The sequence below is a fragment of the Sturnira hondurensis genome, unplaced genomic scaffold (genome assembly GCF_014824575.4).
Source record: "Sturnira hondurensis isolate 20B ecotype Veracruz unplaced genomic scaffold, ASM1482457v3 Scaffold0000880, whole genome shotgun sequence".
In the NCBI taxonomy this organism is placed as follows: domain Eukaryota; kingdom Metazoa; phylum Chordata; class Mammalia; order Chiroptera; family Phyllostomidae; genus Sturnira; species Sturnira hondurensis.
In genome coordinates this window covers 13,511,806-13,530,344 of record NW_028073511.1, presented here as the reverse complement: position 1 = coordinate 13,530,344, position 18,539 = coordinate 13,511,806, and the positions used below count along the sequence as shown (strand labels likewise).

At 42.2% G+C, this 18,539-nt stretch overlaps 1 protein-coding gene across 1 annotated transcript in view; it reads right to left on the bottom strand.

Annotated features, from left to right (window-relative positions):
- Nucleotides 1-325: 325 nt before the first annotated feature.
- Nucleotides 326-18,539, bottom strand: part of LRRC1 (leucine rich repeat containing 1) — a 140,665-nt gene continuing 122,451 nt past the window's right edge. The window contains exons 11-14 of the mRNA XM_037055036.1: nt 12,962-13,077; nt 4,871-5,043; nt 3,878-4,014; nt 326-1,719 (exon numbers count right to left, since the gene is read on the bottom strand). Of these exons, the coding sequence (XP_036910931.1) occupies nt 1,561-1,719; nt 3,878-4,014; nt 4,871-5,043; nt 12,962-13,077 (585 nt within the window). The 3' untranslated portion in view covers nt 326-1,560. The remainder of the gene's footprint in view (nt 1,720-3,877; nt 4,015-4,870; nt 5,044-12,961; nt 13,078-18,539) is intronic.

The following is an 18,539-nucleotide window of genomic DNA, read 5'->3' as shown; positions in this document are numbered from 1 at the left end:
GTTGATTGAAAGCTGGTTTCTGAGGACTCCAGTTGGCCGGATGCCACAACCCAAAGTCAGGAGCCAGAGCTGAAGGCACCTGGGTCCTATCCTGTGCGGGAGAAGGACCAGGGGTGCAGGCCCCACGGCAGCGAGCTCAAAACCGAGCAGGGGTGTAGGTGTTTCGTGGGAGGGAGCGCACCGCCAAAAATCCTGGCCACCTGCTCTCGTTGGAATATGCACGGTGATAATTAGTTCTAAAAAGCTCTACGGCTAATGTACAGGGTGACTTTATTTCACGGAGAGAGAACAAAAAAACAACAATAACATGATTTTCCTAGATGCCACATAGTGACTGGCATTTTTCATTCTTCTTTCATCACATCATATCAAAAAAATTAATGGAAATACACCAATATATACCCCACACTCCTTAAATTAGCAGAATTAAAATTAAAGCTTGAAGCAGTATTTTGTACAAGTTGATTTAAACTCTATTTACAAATTAAATTGCACTTATAAAGATAGCAATATTTCTAATATAGTGTAGGTTATTTTGCTTTACTGTGGTTTTATATCTCAATATAAAACTTCTAAAGCTTTCTTCAGTAAAAATCATACTTTTGTAGTACATAGTTTATTTATCCACTGAGTTTCCAAACCAGTTTTCTCTTTTCATGCTTTTCTGTTCTATCTCATTTTATAAATGGTACACACCTTCCGAGTAGGAATGACCAGACATTCACTCATTATGAGACTCACTTATGAAAAGGTAAAGAAATGAAATATGGTGCCCTAATCCTTTGGTTTATCTTCTAAAAAATCATCCAATATAATTTACAAATCGGGAGTGACTCTTCTTCTTGGTTAAGAACAAACTTGCTGGGCAGACCAGTCATTCCAACCCAACGCTGCTTTAAAAAGTGCCGCATCCCTAGTCCCGCCTCCCCGCACGCGGACGCCACTGTGCGCACTGGTCTGACACAACACAGGAGACAGTAAGGCACAGTGTATGGTACAAATAAAAACAAACACTTCAGGATTTTTTTCCTGCACAAATACTAAAATATGTACCGTTTCCAAGATAAAATAACAAAAAAGAAATACATATTTTTGTTACGAAATACCTATACAAAATTTTAAAATTTACACCATCTGAGCTGCCAAAAAGGTTTAAAAAAGTATCGATTTTCCCCATACATACAACTATCTCTCATCAGTAGGTCCAAGAGAACTTGGGTTCAAAATGTCCCAGCACTTGGTGGAGGGAGGAGGATGGAAGTTCCCCTTCCTGCTCTCCCTTACCCCAATATAAGACAAAACAAAGGCAGATGTTTACAGTAGTGTATTCTACTAGCACAACCAACTGAAGTTTAGGCGAAGGAAAAAACCACACTGGGAGACCACTGGCTGACGGGGCAGAGTAAGGCACTTCCTTGCAGAGAGCAGCGTCCCGACACGCGACGTGGGGAGACGGTGCGTGGGTTCTGGTGAAGGCAAAGGACCTCGGGGGGCTCCTCGCAGATGGGAACGCCTCAACAGCAGGGGAAGACACGCGAGGTAAAACCAGGAGGTGAAATCCTACACGGAAGTGGTCACTCGGTCAAGGGCATGGTTGACCTCGTTTTTGTTCGAATCCAGCCCTTTAGCAGCATTCATGTCATTCCGTAAATTCTCCACTGTCTTCTTCATGTTCTTCAGTTCCCCGGGGTGTGGCGTGGCTCGCCTCAGCAGTGTTCTCTACAAACAAACGGTGCAGTGAGTGCTCTGGGCTTATTCCATCGCTCTCAAACACGCAGCTTCCGGGGGGGTAGCATTCCAACACGAACCCTACCTTCTCACAGGCCCCGAGTGGGAGGGGCTGGAAAAGCTTTCTTTGGAGCTATGAGCATCTTCCAACTGCTTACGAGTAGTTAATGGGACATGAAGTGTCAACTATAATCTACCTACTCAAGATACAGCATTACTTTCAGAATAAAAGAGTACTTTTTAAAATATGACATTACTGCATGATAACAATAAAGTTCTATGGACCATGAGAAAAAAATAACATACAACATGTAACTGTGGTGTGAAGAGGGAAAAAAAGATGAAGGGTTAAAAAATTCTAAGTTAAAAATCACAATAAGCTCTATTTCCCAGAGTGGCTCTGGCTTCCTTCAACCCTTGAGGCATGGGAATTAAAGAAAAAGGGAAGCAAGAGAAAAGGACTTTGTTTTTATTTTGCTGCTGTGTGTGCTATTTATGTCACTTACGAATAGAGACCACATTCTTCTAATGGAGACCACAGAGCTGGAAGGGAAGTAATAGGGTAGCAGCAAAATTTTAAGTAGATAAAATCCCATTTGGTGACAGCTGAAATAAGAGACTAAGAGATGATAATTTAAAATCCAGCCTTTGTTTTGGGGGCTGCAAGTACACCTTCAAAGCTCTGCTTCTGAAAATCTCAATCAGGAAGGAATTTAAGAAGCCAAAGTCAACTTGCAGGAACTTCTCAAGAGTTGTCCCTGACTCCTAGACACGCTGGGTGGCTGACGAACACTTTGAAGTATGGATAAAAGGCTGAGAGGCACTTTCAAATCAACCCCTGATTTATGAATGAAGACTTACTAATCCAACTGAGATCACAAGCATTCTGCACAAAGGTGAAGAGCAGAAGGGTGATGCGGAAAAGAGAGAGAAGCTACGGCACATCATGAAACGTAAATGGAGTCAACACGATATACAGTTTTAAAAATGGTGGGGGGAAGGTAGGACGAGACTTAATTCACTGGGAACAGCAACAAAGAAAAATCTGTTGTAGACCGCTCTGCCTAATTCTAGGAATTGTATCTCGACCCCTTGTGGCTAAGGGAGAGTGACCACCTCTGGAATGCGAACCACAGGAGACAAAACTTGTCTCTGGTAGCAAATGCTGCCTCAGTTTCCTCTCCCTGCCCCCAAAGCCTGGTCGGAAGTCAATGACGGGTAAGACCCCTCACAGCGGGAGGCAACCTAAGCCAGACTCAATCACGTGGGAGGCCTTCATGGAAGGACTCGGGGGGCTGCAACAAAGAGCAATGGACTCTCGCCCCCCTGCCCCCGCTTTGACAAAGCCCAAGTCCCCATGTTCTCTGGGAGAAGCGCTTCCTGGTTCTAATCCCCTTAAACCTGGATACCTTTTGGGGAGAGGTGCAGCTCCTTGCCTTGCTAGAGCATGTCCTGGGGAAAATCTGGCATCACAAAGACTTCCTGATAAACCTGTGAAATCTGCTCTGCTAAGAGTGCTTTCATTCACATGTTATGGGTTTGAGCAGGAAACCCTAAAAATTCTGTTCTTGACAGACACTGACTCAGACTAAGCCCTCAGATTACTTTGAAATGTTATCTACTGTTTGATCCTTACCACCCTGTATTCCTGTGTATTACAACCCAATAAAAGCCCCTGGAGGAAGGGGCTTGAGGCCTTTCTCCCCTGAGAAACTGGCCACTGCTCAAGGCCTTTTTCCTCTGGGAAACTGGCCACCTCTCCTCCCCAAGCAGATCACATCATGTCTCAGTCATGCTTACTCTCATCTGGGGCACACGGGGCGACTTGTGAGGAAAGTCGCCCCCCACAAAAGTCAATTTTAAGAAAACAGTGGGGCAGGAGGGACAACAATAATAAATAAAGAAAAAGAAGCACCATAAACTAATCAAACAAAACCCCCCACAAAAATTCCATCTGCCTTAAACACATTTGGTAAATCCACACCTAGAAGAGCCATGTTTTGTCTTCTAAAAATTCTAAAACGCTAAAGGCAAAACACCAATCAGACCAGCTGAAAACACAGGAAACCACCACTAGGTGCCATTCTTCATCTTGGAAGGCTTTTACATTCGGAACTTCCATGGAGGCCCAGAATGTCCGTTTACAAACCGTTTCACTGTCGTCTTCCTCTTTCTCATCTTCCAGAAATCGGATGGCGCTGACTCTGTTCATGGCGCGCTCATTCCAGGCCTCGTCGGAGACGGCGTTCACCAGGCTCTCCAGGGCCCCGCAGCGAGGCAGGTTCTCTGTCATGACAATACCACGTCAGCAGGCGCTCACGTTCATGACAACCACCAAGTGGTAATTTGAGAAATTAAAAACAAAAAGGCCTGGGACAGAGTTGCCCTTTCTTTATACTGATGCATCATTCTACTTCAGATCATATAAAATGCCTGCTAAATTAACGTTACTATTTCATTACAGAATGGCAAAATAATTCGGAGTCCTTTTTCATGCTTCTCTTCTACACACTAACTTCAGAAACTTCCTCGTGAGAGTCAGGAGGCCGCGCGTGTCGGAGACCAGTACTTGCCTGAGGGACACACTCTAACACATGTTTCTCGGAGGGTCCCAGGGTGACACGGGCGAGGTGGCTCTGAGGCCTTCCACTTAGGTGACGCCCATTCTCCCAGAGCACTCTCCTTCTCCTCCACCAAAATCAGCTCCGGGCAAAGGATTTACAATATCAACCTGACGTTAGTGGGCATATTTTTAAAAACTACACATAATTTACAAATCAAAGATAAAATGACTCAAAACAACTCACTGGCCTAAAAACACTTTGCCAGCAGTGTTCTGTACTAACCCCCACACCGTCAGTGTGGATTTTCAGTGACTGATACATTTTTAAGGACTATTTGTATATTCACCCTTAGCTATCACACAAAACCTAAAGGGTGTTTAAGGACGTGCTAAATAGGTGCGAGGGGTACTTTCCCTGTGAAGATGCAGGCGAACCTTCCCAGAGGAGACCCAGAGTGACCGCACATGGACTGGCTGAACTGGACAAAACACAGTCACATGTGAGAGAGAGAGGACTGAGAGAGAGAGAGAAACTCTTAACAATCCCTGTGGCCAAGTGGACAGGGTCCGTGAATTCACCTGGGCAAGTGGGTTCAGAAGGCAGCTGAGGAAGTAAGACGCAGGTTAAAACCTTCTCTCCTGTGGTGAGGTCTGTGTCTGTCTGGAACGTTAGCAGAGGCTGGGACTGGTTGTCAGACAGCCACAGAGCCTTCAACTTCAAGGCCGTCAGAGACAAGGGCAGATGCAGCAACCTGATTTACAACAAAAAAAGACATCAGGACCTCAAATACTGTAATCAAATCAATTTCTGTCCATAACAACAGAAAACAATGAAAAACAACCTCCTGGGATTAGGTTCAACATTTTAAAAGATGTTATGTTTGTCCTAAGATACTGATGTACTCTTCGCAGGTGGACTCTTCACTAGGTGACTGTGCCCCCTTCTCATCAGCACCCCTAGGCCACGGGGCAAGAATGAGGAACTTACAGAACACATTGTTCAATCCTGTGCTAGGAGGTTTCCATTTAAAGAGAAAAACAAAGTCAGTGTAACTGTGAAAGCGCAGCTCTCACACAGTCAATGGCAACCTGGTCGCCGACTGGGCCAACAGAGCCCATGGACTAGCAGTTCCCAGTAGCACCTGGCAAATCAGGAGAAGAGAAAGGAGCTGTGTGGATGCTGAAGAATTTAAGTTGCATTTAAAGGCTAAAAAGTCTTTTTTCATGGACTCCATTTACTTTCTCTAGGGAGATTAGTTCAGGTATTCCACCTTAAACCTTTATCTTTCTGTTTCTAGAAGCCCACTTCTCAGACTCCTGGGTGATAATATCCACATCAGATTGTTTCCGTTTCAAATGAAGGAGCATATATAAAGCACTTGAAAAGTTGTAATGAGACACCTAAAGATTAGTTCCATATTTATTCATATGTTTTCACAAATATTGCACAGCTTGGCTGCACCCAGTTAGAGCTATTCAGTAAAGACCACTGCCAGAAACCGTGTGTCTGGCACTTGCCAAAGATTACCTTCATGCAGTGATCCTCACCCAGGAGGGATTCAGCCCCAAGGGGACATACAGCAATGTCTGCAGACATTTGGTGTGTGTGTGTGGGGGGGGGGGNCCGGTGTGGGTGTGGGGGGGGGGGGGGGGGGGGCAGTGCTATGGCCTCGAGCAGGTAGAGGCCAGGGAATGTTGCCAAACACCCTACAATGGCTAGGACAGCCCCACACCAAAGATTCATCCAGCCCCAAAAGCTAACAGTGCAAAGGGGGAAAACACTGCTTTGGTGAAAAACCAATGTTTTATGCCAATGTTAATGTTTAACCAATGTTAATTCTCTTTGAAAACAACCAGACAAGGATATATTTGATAAAGTAGTTTCACTCTAAGAATGGCTCCATGTATTGCATTATGAATCAGTCTTAGAAGTGACTTCATAAGCTTGATAATAATAAGCTATTCACACTCTGTCAACTACTATAGAGGCATATTTTCTTAAAGGAAATCTCCAGCCCATTAGTCCCATAAAGAATGATAGGACAGCATTTGTTCCTGGGGTCCCTTCTTTGATCAAACTATACACCCATCTCCAGCAAACATATGAGGGATAACGACCTATACAAGTGCATCGTACCAACAGATTAATATTGCATTATTAGACATATGAAAGCACACCCTGTTTTACTGCACTTCGCTTTATTGTGCTTCACAAAGGTTGTATCTTTTATAAAATGAAGGCAGACAAAAAATTAAGACTAGCTTCACTGTGATATTCATTGTATTGAGGTGGTCTGGAACTGAGCCCACAGTTATCTCCAGGGTCTGCCTGTACACCAGTTTCAATTAAGTTATGGGAAATAAACTATAACTCCTGTAGAGATATGAAGGAAAATTGTACTCCAATATTATAAAAGTAATCTAAGGAAACTGTAAGCGCAAACTGGTTAAGCTACTTTAACAAATGAAGTAAAAAATTCTCAAAGAATGCATAGAGAATAACAAATGACAAAATCAATAAACTTTTCATAAGAACAGTGTGTTTTGCAAAGAATTTGCAATGTAAGAAATTATAAAGACAAGAAAACACTTTCTTTCTTTAACAATGAGTCCTGTGAAGACTAGTCCACCCCACACGTATGCTGGGTGGAAAGTACAGTGGAAACGTACCTCCCATGGGACCCAGTTTGAAGTCGATGCACCCACGAGAACTGCTTACGTGAAAGCATCCTTGAAAAGTCTGGGTACTGCACATTACAGAATCCATGAATGAGCACCAAATTGGGCGAGAAACACACATTTTTAAAATCCTAGAATCCACCCGGTGCAGGAAATACAGGCTCAGACTGTGACAAGGATGCCCCGGGGATACAAAGGCACAGCAGAGTCCCAACTCCACGCCCCCCTTGCTCCACACCCCCTTACACAACCAATGATCTCTCCATCCATCCAAAGGCTGTTATACATACACACAGAGGCAAGAAGTTAAAGACATAAGACATGTATTTGCCTGGCACTGTGACAGGATTTTTAAAAACAATGCTAATACACTATGAAAGCTTAAAATACATTAAACTTATTTTTCATTTTACTGAACAAAAGGTTAATTCTTTGAAGTGTGTCCCTATTTCTTTTTTAAAGGAGTTAAGCTAATGTCTTCCAGAATGTTTCAAGTTTCAAGGTGGACAAGAAATCTATAGTCTGCATCTCTAGCCTTCTTCATCATGACAACATAAAGAAAAAAACTGAGATTTGAAAGCTGACACAAAACACAGATACTCAGATATGGTCACTGTACCTTTTCAGACTAACAACTGGCTTCATAGCTAAATGCTAAAGCAAAGGTATAACCCTGGCTGGTGTGGCTCAGTGGACTGAGTACCAGCCTGTGAACCAAAGAGTTGCTGGTTCAATTCCCACTCAGGGCACATGCCTGGGTTGCGGGCCCCAGTGTGGGGGTGCAAGAGAGGCAACCACACCTTGATGTTTTTCTCCCTCTCTTTTTCTCTCCCTTCCCCTTTCTCTAAAAATAAATAAAATCTAAAAAAAAAATCAAATCAAATCAAAGGCCAAAGAGAGAACATCAATAGTAAGTAACAGTCTCTGAGAATGACAGAATCATATAGCAACAGCTAAAACAGGTCACTGGGCTCTACCCTAACAGATCCATGTAAGGTTAACTTGTCCAAATGCCAGTTTTCCTGAAAAGAGTCAAAGTGCCGGCTTGAATATGGCTGCTGCTGAGACTGAGCCCACACAACCCACAAGCCTGTTCTCAAGTGTCTTGTGGACAGAGACGTCCTGTGATGTCAAAGAGAAAAGGACCCTGCCTCCTGCCCAGTCTGCACACAGACTGCGCCCTGGGGGAAGAGACACACATGCTCCTCTGTTTCTCTTCAGTGACCCAGCCCAGACACAACTGGGAAACAAAGAGATACTACACATCCCTGCTTTCCAGACGGGTTAATAACACACCTCTGGCTTATCCTGGCACCTTCTGTACAGAATCAACACAACAAAACAGAGCTCCGTGTGTACACATCTCTGTGTTCTATTTAGGACCACATGCCCCCACCCCCAAATAAAAAGCCCAGACTCACTACTTACACCAAGGGCACGAGGATAAAAGCAAACAAGTGTGTGAACCATGAGCCTCTCATTTCTGGTTATGGCCACGACCAACCCAACCTGAAGTGCCCTTCCCGTCCCCTGAAATATCACAGCAACTGCTTGTCAGATTTATTTAAGAACTAAACAGGGCCTACTGATTAATGTAACACTGAGTTTCCTGACAGTTGCATACTTTTTATAATTAAATGTTTCATGTTTGTTATCTCCTACTAGAACATTTAGTTTTAATGTTTAAAGATATATACAGAGGAAATAATCAGTGAAAAAATTAAACAATACCAAAATATCTAAAGTGAAAGCCCCCTGTAACCCCAAGTCTCCACCTTTCCTCTAGTGGAGCTACTATTGATATTTTGGTAAACTGCACTGACAAGTTTTTTAAAAACCATGAGCAAAAACGAGAACACGTATAACACCTGCTCATTATGCTGTATCATGCATGGGCCTTCTGTGTCACTACAGAGAAATAGCTCATTCTTTAATTGCTTGGTATTTTATAACAGATCTCTACTGTTGTGTTTCGTCTTTTACTATTTCTTATTTTCCCAGCTTTACTGAGCTATGACTGAGGCACAGCACGTGTAAGTAAGATGTGTAACATGATGATTTGATACACTTATATATTGTGAAATGATTCCCACAGAAGGCTTAACACCCCCTTGCCTCACATAATCACCATCTTGCATGCATGTGTGTGGCAAAAACACTTCAGATCTCTGTCTTGGCAACTTGTGAATACATAATCCAGTGCTGCTAACTGCAGCCACCACGCTGCCCACCGGGGCCCCAGAACTCATTCATCTCATGTCTGGAGGTGCACCCTTTGGCCAACACCTCCCCATTTCCCCCACAACCCTCCCCCAGCCCCTGGCAACCACATTCTACTCTCTGTTTCGATAAGTTCAACTCTTTGATTCCACACACAAGTAAGATCATACAATATCTGTCTTTCACCGTCTGACTTATTTCATGCCAAGGTCCATCCATGTTGTCATAAATGGCAAAATTTCCTTCTAATGGCTGAAAAATGCTCCATTATATATCATATATGTGTTATACAAACATACACACACAAACACACACACCACATCTTCTACTGATAGATTCTTAGCCATATCGAATAATGCTGCAACAAACACAGGAGTCCAGATATCTCTTTAATACTGTATTTTCGTTTCCTTTGGACATATAAGGTCCGTCCAGAAAAAGCCCAACCACTGTTAATACAACGAGAAAGGTTTGTACAATATCCGTGAAGCCTGAAAGCCAAGGAGAGTGGACTGGAATGCACGTGTGTGAACAATGATGACTTCTCTGTACTAGCCAGTGGGGGTGGTAGATGCTATTGAGTGAGCATGTGTACTGTGTGGTCATGGAATTCAAAATGACTGAGCAACTAGAGCAAGTAATCTGCAGCAGATTTTGTATTAAGCTTGGATATTCCTCTGCAGAAACTACTCAGAATGCCTCAGCTATGGGCAACTGGTAATTTACAGCTTTACACAACGTGCCTGCTCCTGCATCACGTCTCCTGCAGTTTCCTGGAGGAACATCACATCACCCAGGTGACTCAGCCTCCGACGAGTTCAGGGGCATCCAGATTTGGCACCCTGTGATTTCTGGCTTTTCCCAAAACTAAAATCACCTTTGAAAGGGAAGAGATTTCAGACTGCGAATGAGATTCAGGAAAATACGACAGGGCAGCTAAAGGCAATTAGAGAACTGTGCGAGGTCCCAAGGTGCTTACGTTGAAGGGGACTGAGGCTTCCTCAACCTAGGTAACAGTGCTTCTTGGGTCTTCTTTGATAAATGTCTACTTTTTGCCCTGGCTGGTGTAGCTCAGTGGATTGAACGCAGGCCTGCAAACCACATGATCGCGGTTCAATTCCCAGTCAGGGCACGTACCTGGGTTGCAGGCCAGTTCCTAGCAGGGGACTCATGAGAGGCAACCATACATTGATATTCTCTCCTTCTCTCCTTCCCTTCCCCTCTAAAAATAAATAAACAAAATCTTTAAAAAATAAATAAATAAATGTCTACTTTTCACATTGTGTGGCTGGATACCTTCCGGATAGACCTCAAACACCCAGAAGTGGAACAGCTGGATCTTAATGCTACTTCTAATTTTAAGTTCTTGAGGAACCTCTATACTATTTTTTATAGTGCCTACACAAGTCCACCTTCCCAACTAACTGTGCAAAGGGTTCCCTTTTCTCCACTTCCTTGTTATTTCTTGTCTTTTTCATAATAGCCATTCTAACAGTTGTGATGTAGTATCTTTTAACATTTTAAAATTAATTCTTTATATTATAAAATTCAAAGGTGTAAACTATATCCCCACTGACAGCCATTGTTTCTAGTGTTGGGTACACTAACTCTGTAAGGAAGATCCTCAAATACCCAATTTGATGTATTTGGTGGATACTCCTATGGGAAAGAGTCTAAGAAATAAAGAAATGTATATTCTGTACCTGTGAGTAGCTGATGCTATGAGACACCTCCTCCATTACTGTACCAGAAGTTTGACACTTTGTTTCCAAGTGGCATTTTATAGTTATCCTTGCTGTAACTCACTGCACCAAATATATCAAAAACAATTTTTGGAAACTAAGGCGTAGTCTCCTTGTGCCATTTGCTGTTCTTGTATGCCTCAGAGAAGGGGAGAAACTTCTCTCATACTTGGTGTGATTTCTCACGATGTAAGTGACATTTCTGCAAGCTGAAAAGCTGACATGGTAGTCCTATGTTTTATTAGTTTCTATACTTTAAAATAAGTAGTAATTAAATATATTAATAGGCTTAAAATTTGGTCATTAATCTATATATATATGGACTAAATGACACACTTAAGTGACTCAGATGACACCTATGTAACTCAACTTTTTAATTGGCTTTTCTCCACCCTGGCTCAAGCACAATAAAATTTTAACTTTCCCTTCTTTGGAGAACTAGAGAATGAAACCTTCAGTCCAGAGAAAACCCATTTTTAGACATTAGAGCCATCTTTCCACTCAAGAATTAGTGGTTCGAATTCATACTCACCAGGAAGACAAGAACCAGGGGAGGGGGATGGGGGGGTCACTGAGTTTCTACTGCTGGAGGTGAGAGGTCAGGAAACCACTCTTCCCAAGCTTTAAATTGCACATTAGGTTTAAGTCCAAAGAAAATGCAACATTCAACTCTTTAATCCAGTGTCTTCAGTCAGTAGTTAATGATCTTATGAATCTATTAAGATGTCCTTGAAAGCATTAACTTTAAAAGGGTGAGCGCTCTTGAGGCCATAACTCATCTCCAGGTTCCTGCTGAATGCTGCTGCTTGCTGTCTACAACCCATTAGCGAGAAGGAAAAATGGCAGGTGAACCTGACCTAAGTGACCAGCTAATTGGCACTTAGGACACAATCCCCCAGACACTCGGGATCATCTTCCCCTGCTCCGCACTCTGTCCCCCATCTAACTATAGAATCCTCAAAAATAATTTTTAATTACTCTTTGCAGTGCCATCTGTGACACAAAGCATTTCAAAGGGGCCTGCTATTCTTGCTGCAAAACTAACATTTTTAACATCTTCCCAGGTACTTACTGTGCACCAGGTGCTGTGAAAGGACATGATACACTGGCACATTGGCCATGACATCCAACTTTAGGTTTAGGAGGATTAGCAACATGGAGACAGACAACTAACAGTGCTGTGTTGCGGGTAATAAAACAATGCAGATGCAGAGAGAGGAATGCTTTCTGGAGAAAGTAAAAGCATACAAGATGAAGAACAAAAGTAGGGAAAGAGAGAAGAGGGTCCGAGCGAGACAGAACAGCTTGTGTAGACGTGGGGGAAAGAAAGTGCACATGATATTTACGGTGACGAAATTATCTCAGAATGGATAGGACAAACCAATATGCTACAAAGGTGAAGAGAAGACACACTCTGCAAACCAGTGGGTGAATAGTCCAACATGCCCTCTGACCCCAGGACTTGAGACATGTTGCTGCTACGATCTTGAGGACACTGGTCTAATGGCTCTTCACTTTTTTGAGACTATGAATCACTTGGCGATTCTGACATTAGTTGTGGATCCTCTTGCCAGGGAAGTGTCCCTGAATGCAACCTTGTTAACAATTTCAGAGGGTTCAGAATCACTAGCAGAGCATCTCAAGACCCCTGACTGAGAGTCAGTCAAGCTCATTTTTTAGATGAGGAAACCATGAGGCCCACATGACCTACAAAAGCTGGGGTGAAACCTACGTCTCTCAGTTCTCAGGCAATGCTCCTTCTCTGACACCACTGTCCTGCGGGTCTGCAGCAACGTCCACTTGAACTACGAAGTACCCCACGCTCCGGCTGCCCCTGGTCTTCTCTACCCATCGGGCTCAGGCACTGCACCACCTACACTGCAAACTCCCTGAGGCCCAGGTCGTTCGACTCCCTCGTATGTTATTCCATCAGACAGAGCAAGGCAAGATGGCAAGGCTGAGTGGCCAAGGCTGAGGTATGTGAACGTCTGTTTCTTTCTCTGAGGCAAAGCAAACAGAATATGCTTACCTGTTCCCTGCCACATCCAGGACGTGAAGCTCTGTGGCCTGTGACACCTCAGCAGGTATCCGAGTCAGTCTGTTGTCGCGCACGCAGAACACAGTGAGGCTGCAGCACCCACCGATCTGCAACAGGGAGGAAAACGCACCTTGTTTCCAGGTTTTGGGGGGAGAAAGGGTGGTGGGCTTGTTTACCAAATGGCAAGGAATGATACATAAAATTATGCCACGTGATTTTAAGTCTCACTGATGATCAACTACGATTAATTTAAATTGCACAGAACACTGAGTAGTCCAATGTGCTTGTAAAAATCCCTGTAAAACAGTAAACACACATGTTCTGAATTAAATCTAGAAAATAAACAGCTCAAAAATTTCACTCTGGAGTTATTTTCCACTGCTGCAGTGCAACTGCCTCTCTTAAGTACGTTAACGAAGCACACAGGTCCAGACAAATATCACTGGGTTGTACGGAGGTCTAGGAATCCTAGGCTTCAAAAGTCAGGCCAAAGGTCAAAAGCCACACCCTTGAAGACCTGTCCATTACATTACCTTCAGTGTTCTCAGTGTTTCTGTTGATTTTAAAAAGGGGGGCCTCATCTCATAAATGATACAGTACATTAATTTCTACCACACAACCTTCAATAGCTTCCATTCACCACTTAATATGGTAAATTCCTTCTCCTTTGACCAACAAAGGAGAAAAATCAACAAAATTTTAGCTGATAGTGAGTTTGGTAAATGCATACATTAATCTTATCAGCTATCATCTGCTGGTAAAAGCATATATTAATACCTACATCCACACCAAATTTGATGACCACTTCCTTTTTTTTTTAAGCAAGCAACTCAAAGGTAACTGAGCTTCATGTAAATCTGGTCTTTAACAATTAAATACATAAACACAAAAGAATTCAAGGATTCTCTTGAACAGATTGGCTGTGGTTTTTACAGTCAGGCAAGCTACACTGAGGGGTGAAGAATATCCCGATCCCAGACACAGTGTTCTGCGGGATTCCACACAGCGCCACATTCTTCCTGTGCTCACTGTCCTGGGAGCAGCTGCCGGGAAAGGCTCATGAAGGGACCTACTGATGTCTCTGTGACACATGGAAAAACACTCCACGGCCTTCCCCTTGCCGAGGGGCAAAGGACTTGATGGAATCTTCAGTGATGTCTGAATATAGCTTCTGACCTTTTCTATTTATGATTCTGGTTAGTATATGTATAGATCTTAAAAAGCAGAATGCATATTTCTGAAACTACTACACAATTTCCTTCACCCAAAATCTTAGTATGTCTTCCTTTTGGAGTTAACATAAAGATTTTGAAATACTATCTTTAACCACAGTATTTAATCATAATGGATATAAAAGAAAAATAAACAGAAGAAAACACAGACTAACATTTCGTCTCTTATCACTGGGAAAATACCCAGATAGGTAGAAAGGCTTTGAGATTGTCCCCTTCATTTCTCAGTATCCACATGACCCGTCCCAGCAAAACGGGCTTATTCACTGTCCCCTTAACGTACATCTTACATTTCTGGTTCAGTTCTTCCTTACAGAAATGCCCTTCTACTTTATCTTTCTAAATCTTACCAATTAACCAAAATTAGCTACACATCCCCTACTTCATAAAGCATTTCCCGAACACGCTGGGCCAGCCACACTGACACATTGCTCACTCTCTGTGCTTCTTTCACAGTCCTGGTCTATCCAAACCTCCGACAGACACTTTGACTGAGCTACCGTTAAATTTGTGCATATATACATAATCAGGATGCCTGGACAGTACAGTACCCATTCCATCTACCCACCTGGGAAGGCTATCTACCAACCAACCTTTCTCATTTAGGTATGTTTATATGTTTGTATTTATTCATTTACTCCCTAGTGAAAGGCTGCTACTTAAAGTTACTATCTGAAGCTGTATACAGCATTTTTCTTCTAGAAAGAATCACTTAAGTGGCCTCCCTTACATTTTATAAATATAGGGCCCTAATACCGGGTCCTAAAAGGATCTTCTGTGGGGGTAGGCATTCTTCCCTCCCTCGGCAAAGGCAACCATCGAGTTCTACCACGTGCCAAGGAATACCGTAGAAGGAAAGAATACAAAACGTTGAATCTTTGGAGAACTGACACGATTAGATTATCTGAGACATCCAGATGGTCCCCAAAAAAACCCACTCATGGGAAGGAAAACTCAAGGTCTTCGTGGAGAGGTACCTGCACCAGAGCCTGGGCTCAGCCCCGCCATCCCCTTCAGGGAGGCAAAGCGGCCAGTGTCAGTTACCCTCACACATGGCCCTCCTGATGGGACAATAAGCCCCTGGAGGGTGGAGAGAAACAAGACTACAGTGTGATTCTGGGCACCGTAATGAAGCTATCCACTATCCCAGCCCCTGTAGGATATCTGTTTGGGACCCTACTACTATCCCATGTGAACATTTTCAATTTGTATCATGTGTATATACTATATATTAAAAAATTAACTGATTAAGCTTTATCAGAAAGGGCTCTTAAAGTTGTGGGAGCAATAAAAGTTCTGGACAAATCATTCTTTAAGTATTTGGGGTGAAATAATGTGAACTCCCCGTGGAGTGTGTGAGCTGTCTACTGTGCTTATAGTTTCATTTTTTCTTTTTCCTCTCTCTCTCTGATCTCACACAAATTCGAGGCATAAAAGGATGGAAAGCAATTGTATTCATGAGCCTCCTAAGCACTCTGGGTTGTCAAAGCCGGCAGAGTGACCTCTGATCTCTACTGTCTATGGTTTTTGGAAAACAATGCCAACCAAGAGCCAGTGTTGTTACTCACCAAGGTCACACATCACTCAAACAGTGCCCTATACCAAATCAGCCAAGAAGAGATGGTACAAACCCTGGCTTTTAGAAAAGATTACTAGGTGGTCAAAGTCATAACCCAAAAGACACAGTTCTTTATAGATGTCAGAGGAGTGCGGGGCAAAGCAGAAAGTTCATGCTTTGAGATCACACACACCTGGATGAGATTGTAGGCTTGATCATGTTTCATGGGAGTACTTTATCCAAAAATAACAGTAAGAACTGAATTAAATGAAACCACAAATATACTGGGCTGGCGAAATAGATTTTTGTTTCTGAACAATGGCTCTAGCAGTGCTTAGTTGTCTTTAACTCCATTCAAAACAATTTTGTTAAATGATATTTTGACAGCTCTCATATAAGCGTGCATTTTTAAGAAACATTTTCAAAATTGGTGAATTTTTATGCAGCCATTTTAATGTTATAGATGGAAGAAGATATGCAACATTTACAGAGTATTATGCTTGATTATTTCAAGAAAGATAAAACTGCAGCCAAAATGCAAAAAAAAAAATGTGCAGTATATGACACGGTTGATGCTGTGACTGATCGAACATGTCAAAAGCACTTTAAGAAGTTTCTCGGTACTACTGTCACTCTGGCCAAACAACTCTTTGCTGCGGGCTGTCTCACACACTGGAAGATGTTTGGCAGTGCCCCTGGTCTCTACCCACTAGAGGCCAATAACAGGAGATAGGTGATGTACTCAAAACCTCCAAATCAATAAAGTTATTGGTGAAAATGAAAAGCTTCTTTGTTTTACAGAAAAAAAGTAAATGGAGTTTTTGGCCAACTGAATAATTTAGGGCGCATCACAGAATTAGTCTATTGCTGTTGCCAAATAAATGTGGCAGCTATTGTTCTTCAAAGAAGTGCAAATCCCATATCCACATGAAGAGCTCAATCACCACTCGAGTGGCTACAGACTACTATGCTGGAGGGGCGCTGACGCTGTGAGCGCTTCCCTAAACCCACCTGAACTCTTCAAACATTGTCTCACATTAGCACCTAGGCTCCCCCTGCCCCCTCCCCTGCAGTCACCACTCTGTCCACCGTGTCCAGGAGTCCTTTCTCTCTTTGCTCAATCACTCCACCCCCTAATCTCCCCCCACCGACAGAGCTGTTACCCTGCTCTCCATCTACGAGTCTCTCTCTAACTTGCTTGTTAGTTCAGTTTCTTCATGAGATTCCACATATGAGTGAGATCATAGGGTACTGTCTTCCTCTAACTGGCTTGTTTCACTTAGCATAATGTTCTCCAGGTCCATCCTTGCTGTGGCAAAAGGTAAAATTTTTTTCTTTTCTTACAGCTGAGTAGTATTCCATTGTGTAAATATCCCACAGTTGTTTTATCCACTGATCTACTGATGGGCACTTGGGCTGCTTAAAAAGTAATTTTTTTTAAACATTAAATAAACTTTTATTGGGACAAATAATCTAAATGTGAGATAATAAGAGAAGTACACAAATTTCTAACGGCAAAAGGAAGTAATTGTCAAAGAAGTAATCTAAGTATTAGCCTGGTAAAAGATGAAAAACCTATTCTGTTTGAGAAGGATTAAAAAGATAAAGTATGTGAGGTAGTACTTGAAGGGATACTCTACATGTATTTGATTATTCAAAAATTCAGAGCCAGAAAATTAAACAAAGCTTATTTTACAGATTATATTATGGTGTATTCACTGTCATTTAAGTCATAATGTTATATAATGCTCTATAAAAAGCCAAAAATAAATACATAAAAAATAAATATAAATAAATAAATAAAAACACATAAAAACACTGTCTCCTGGACAGTGTATCACAATGACATTTCGTGTTAACTCCTGTGAAGAGTTGGTATGAGTTTAGTGTTACATTATTTTTAACATTTCACATGTATTTTCACTTTCTCTTTTGGGTTCGGGAAGCAAGAGTTTATTTAACAGTCTACTTAAAGTCGGTGTTAGAAAAAAATGTCTGTATCACTTAGAAATTCAGGGAAACAGAGTCACTGTTTAAACAACTTATTACCAGTAATGTAGGAAGCTGGTATTTTTAAACCTCCCTCAAACCACATAATGGCACTTTTCCAGGACCCAAGGGGTTGGACTTGGGTCCTCTGAGAATTGCAGAATATAGCTGAGAATCCTCGTTTAGCTGTTTTGTGTCTCTTACGTCAAGATGATACTGTCCTCACCTGTTTGTTACTGATGTAATCCATCTCAAGGAGATGGGACCTGCAGACCATTAAGCAAACCTTTAGTTAGGTCACCTTTCACTAAGTATTAATTGCCTGCAGGTTACTTTACCCTAGAGAAGATAATCAGACAGACTCAATGATTCAGAGACAAAGCCTACCTTTGTCTGCCTATATTCCCTTGTGTGAATGCCTGTCTTAAATATAAAGGAGCTTTCATTTCTTTCAGCATCCTCCCTTCAACACCATTTGTAACAGAACTAAACCCACATTTCAGTGGCAAAAAGGAAAATGTACGATAGGCAAAAATCTGGTGAAAATACAATTTAAACAGAAATATTATGATGTGTAATTTTAGAAACCAAAGACTATTTTTGGCCTTTTCAAAAACATCGCGATCCATGGCGCACTATTCAAATGCTCCCCACATCATAAATACTTTGGAAACCACAGGGCTTTGGGGCTCTGAATTGCTGGGCCACTGACATCAAAATATCCAGTAATAGCTATGCATTCTTCTTTTTTAATTATAGAAAAGTAACCTATGTTGACGGGAGAATAAAA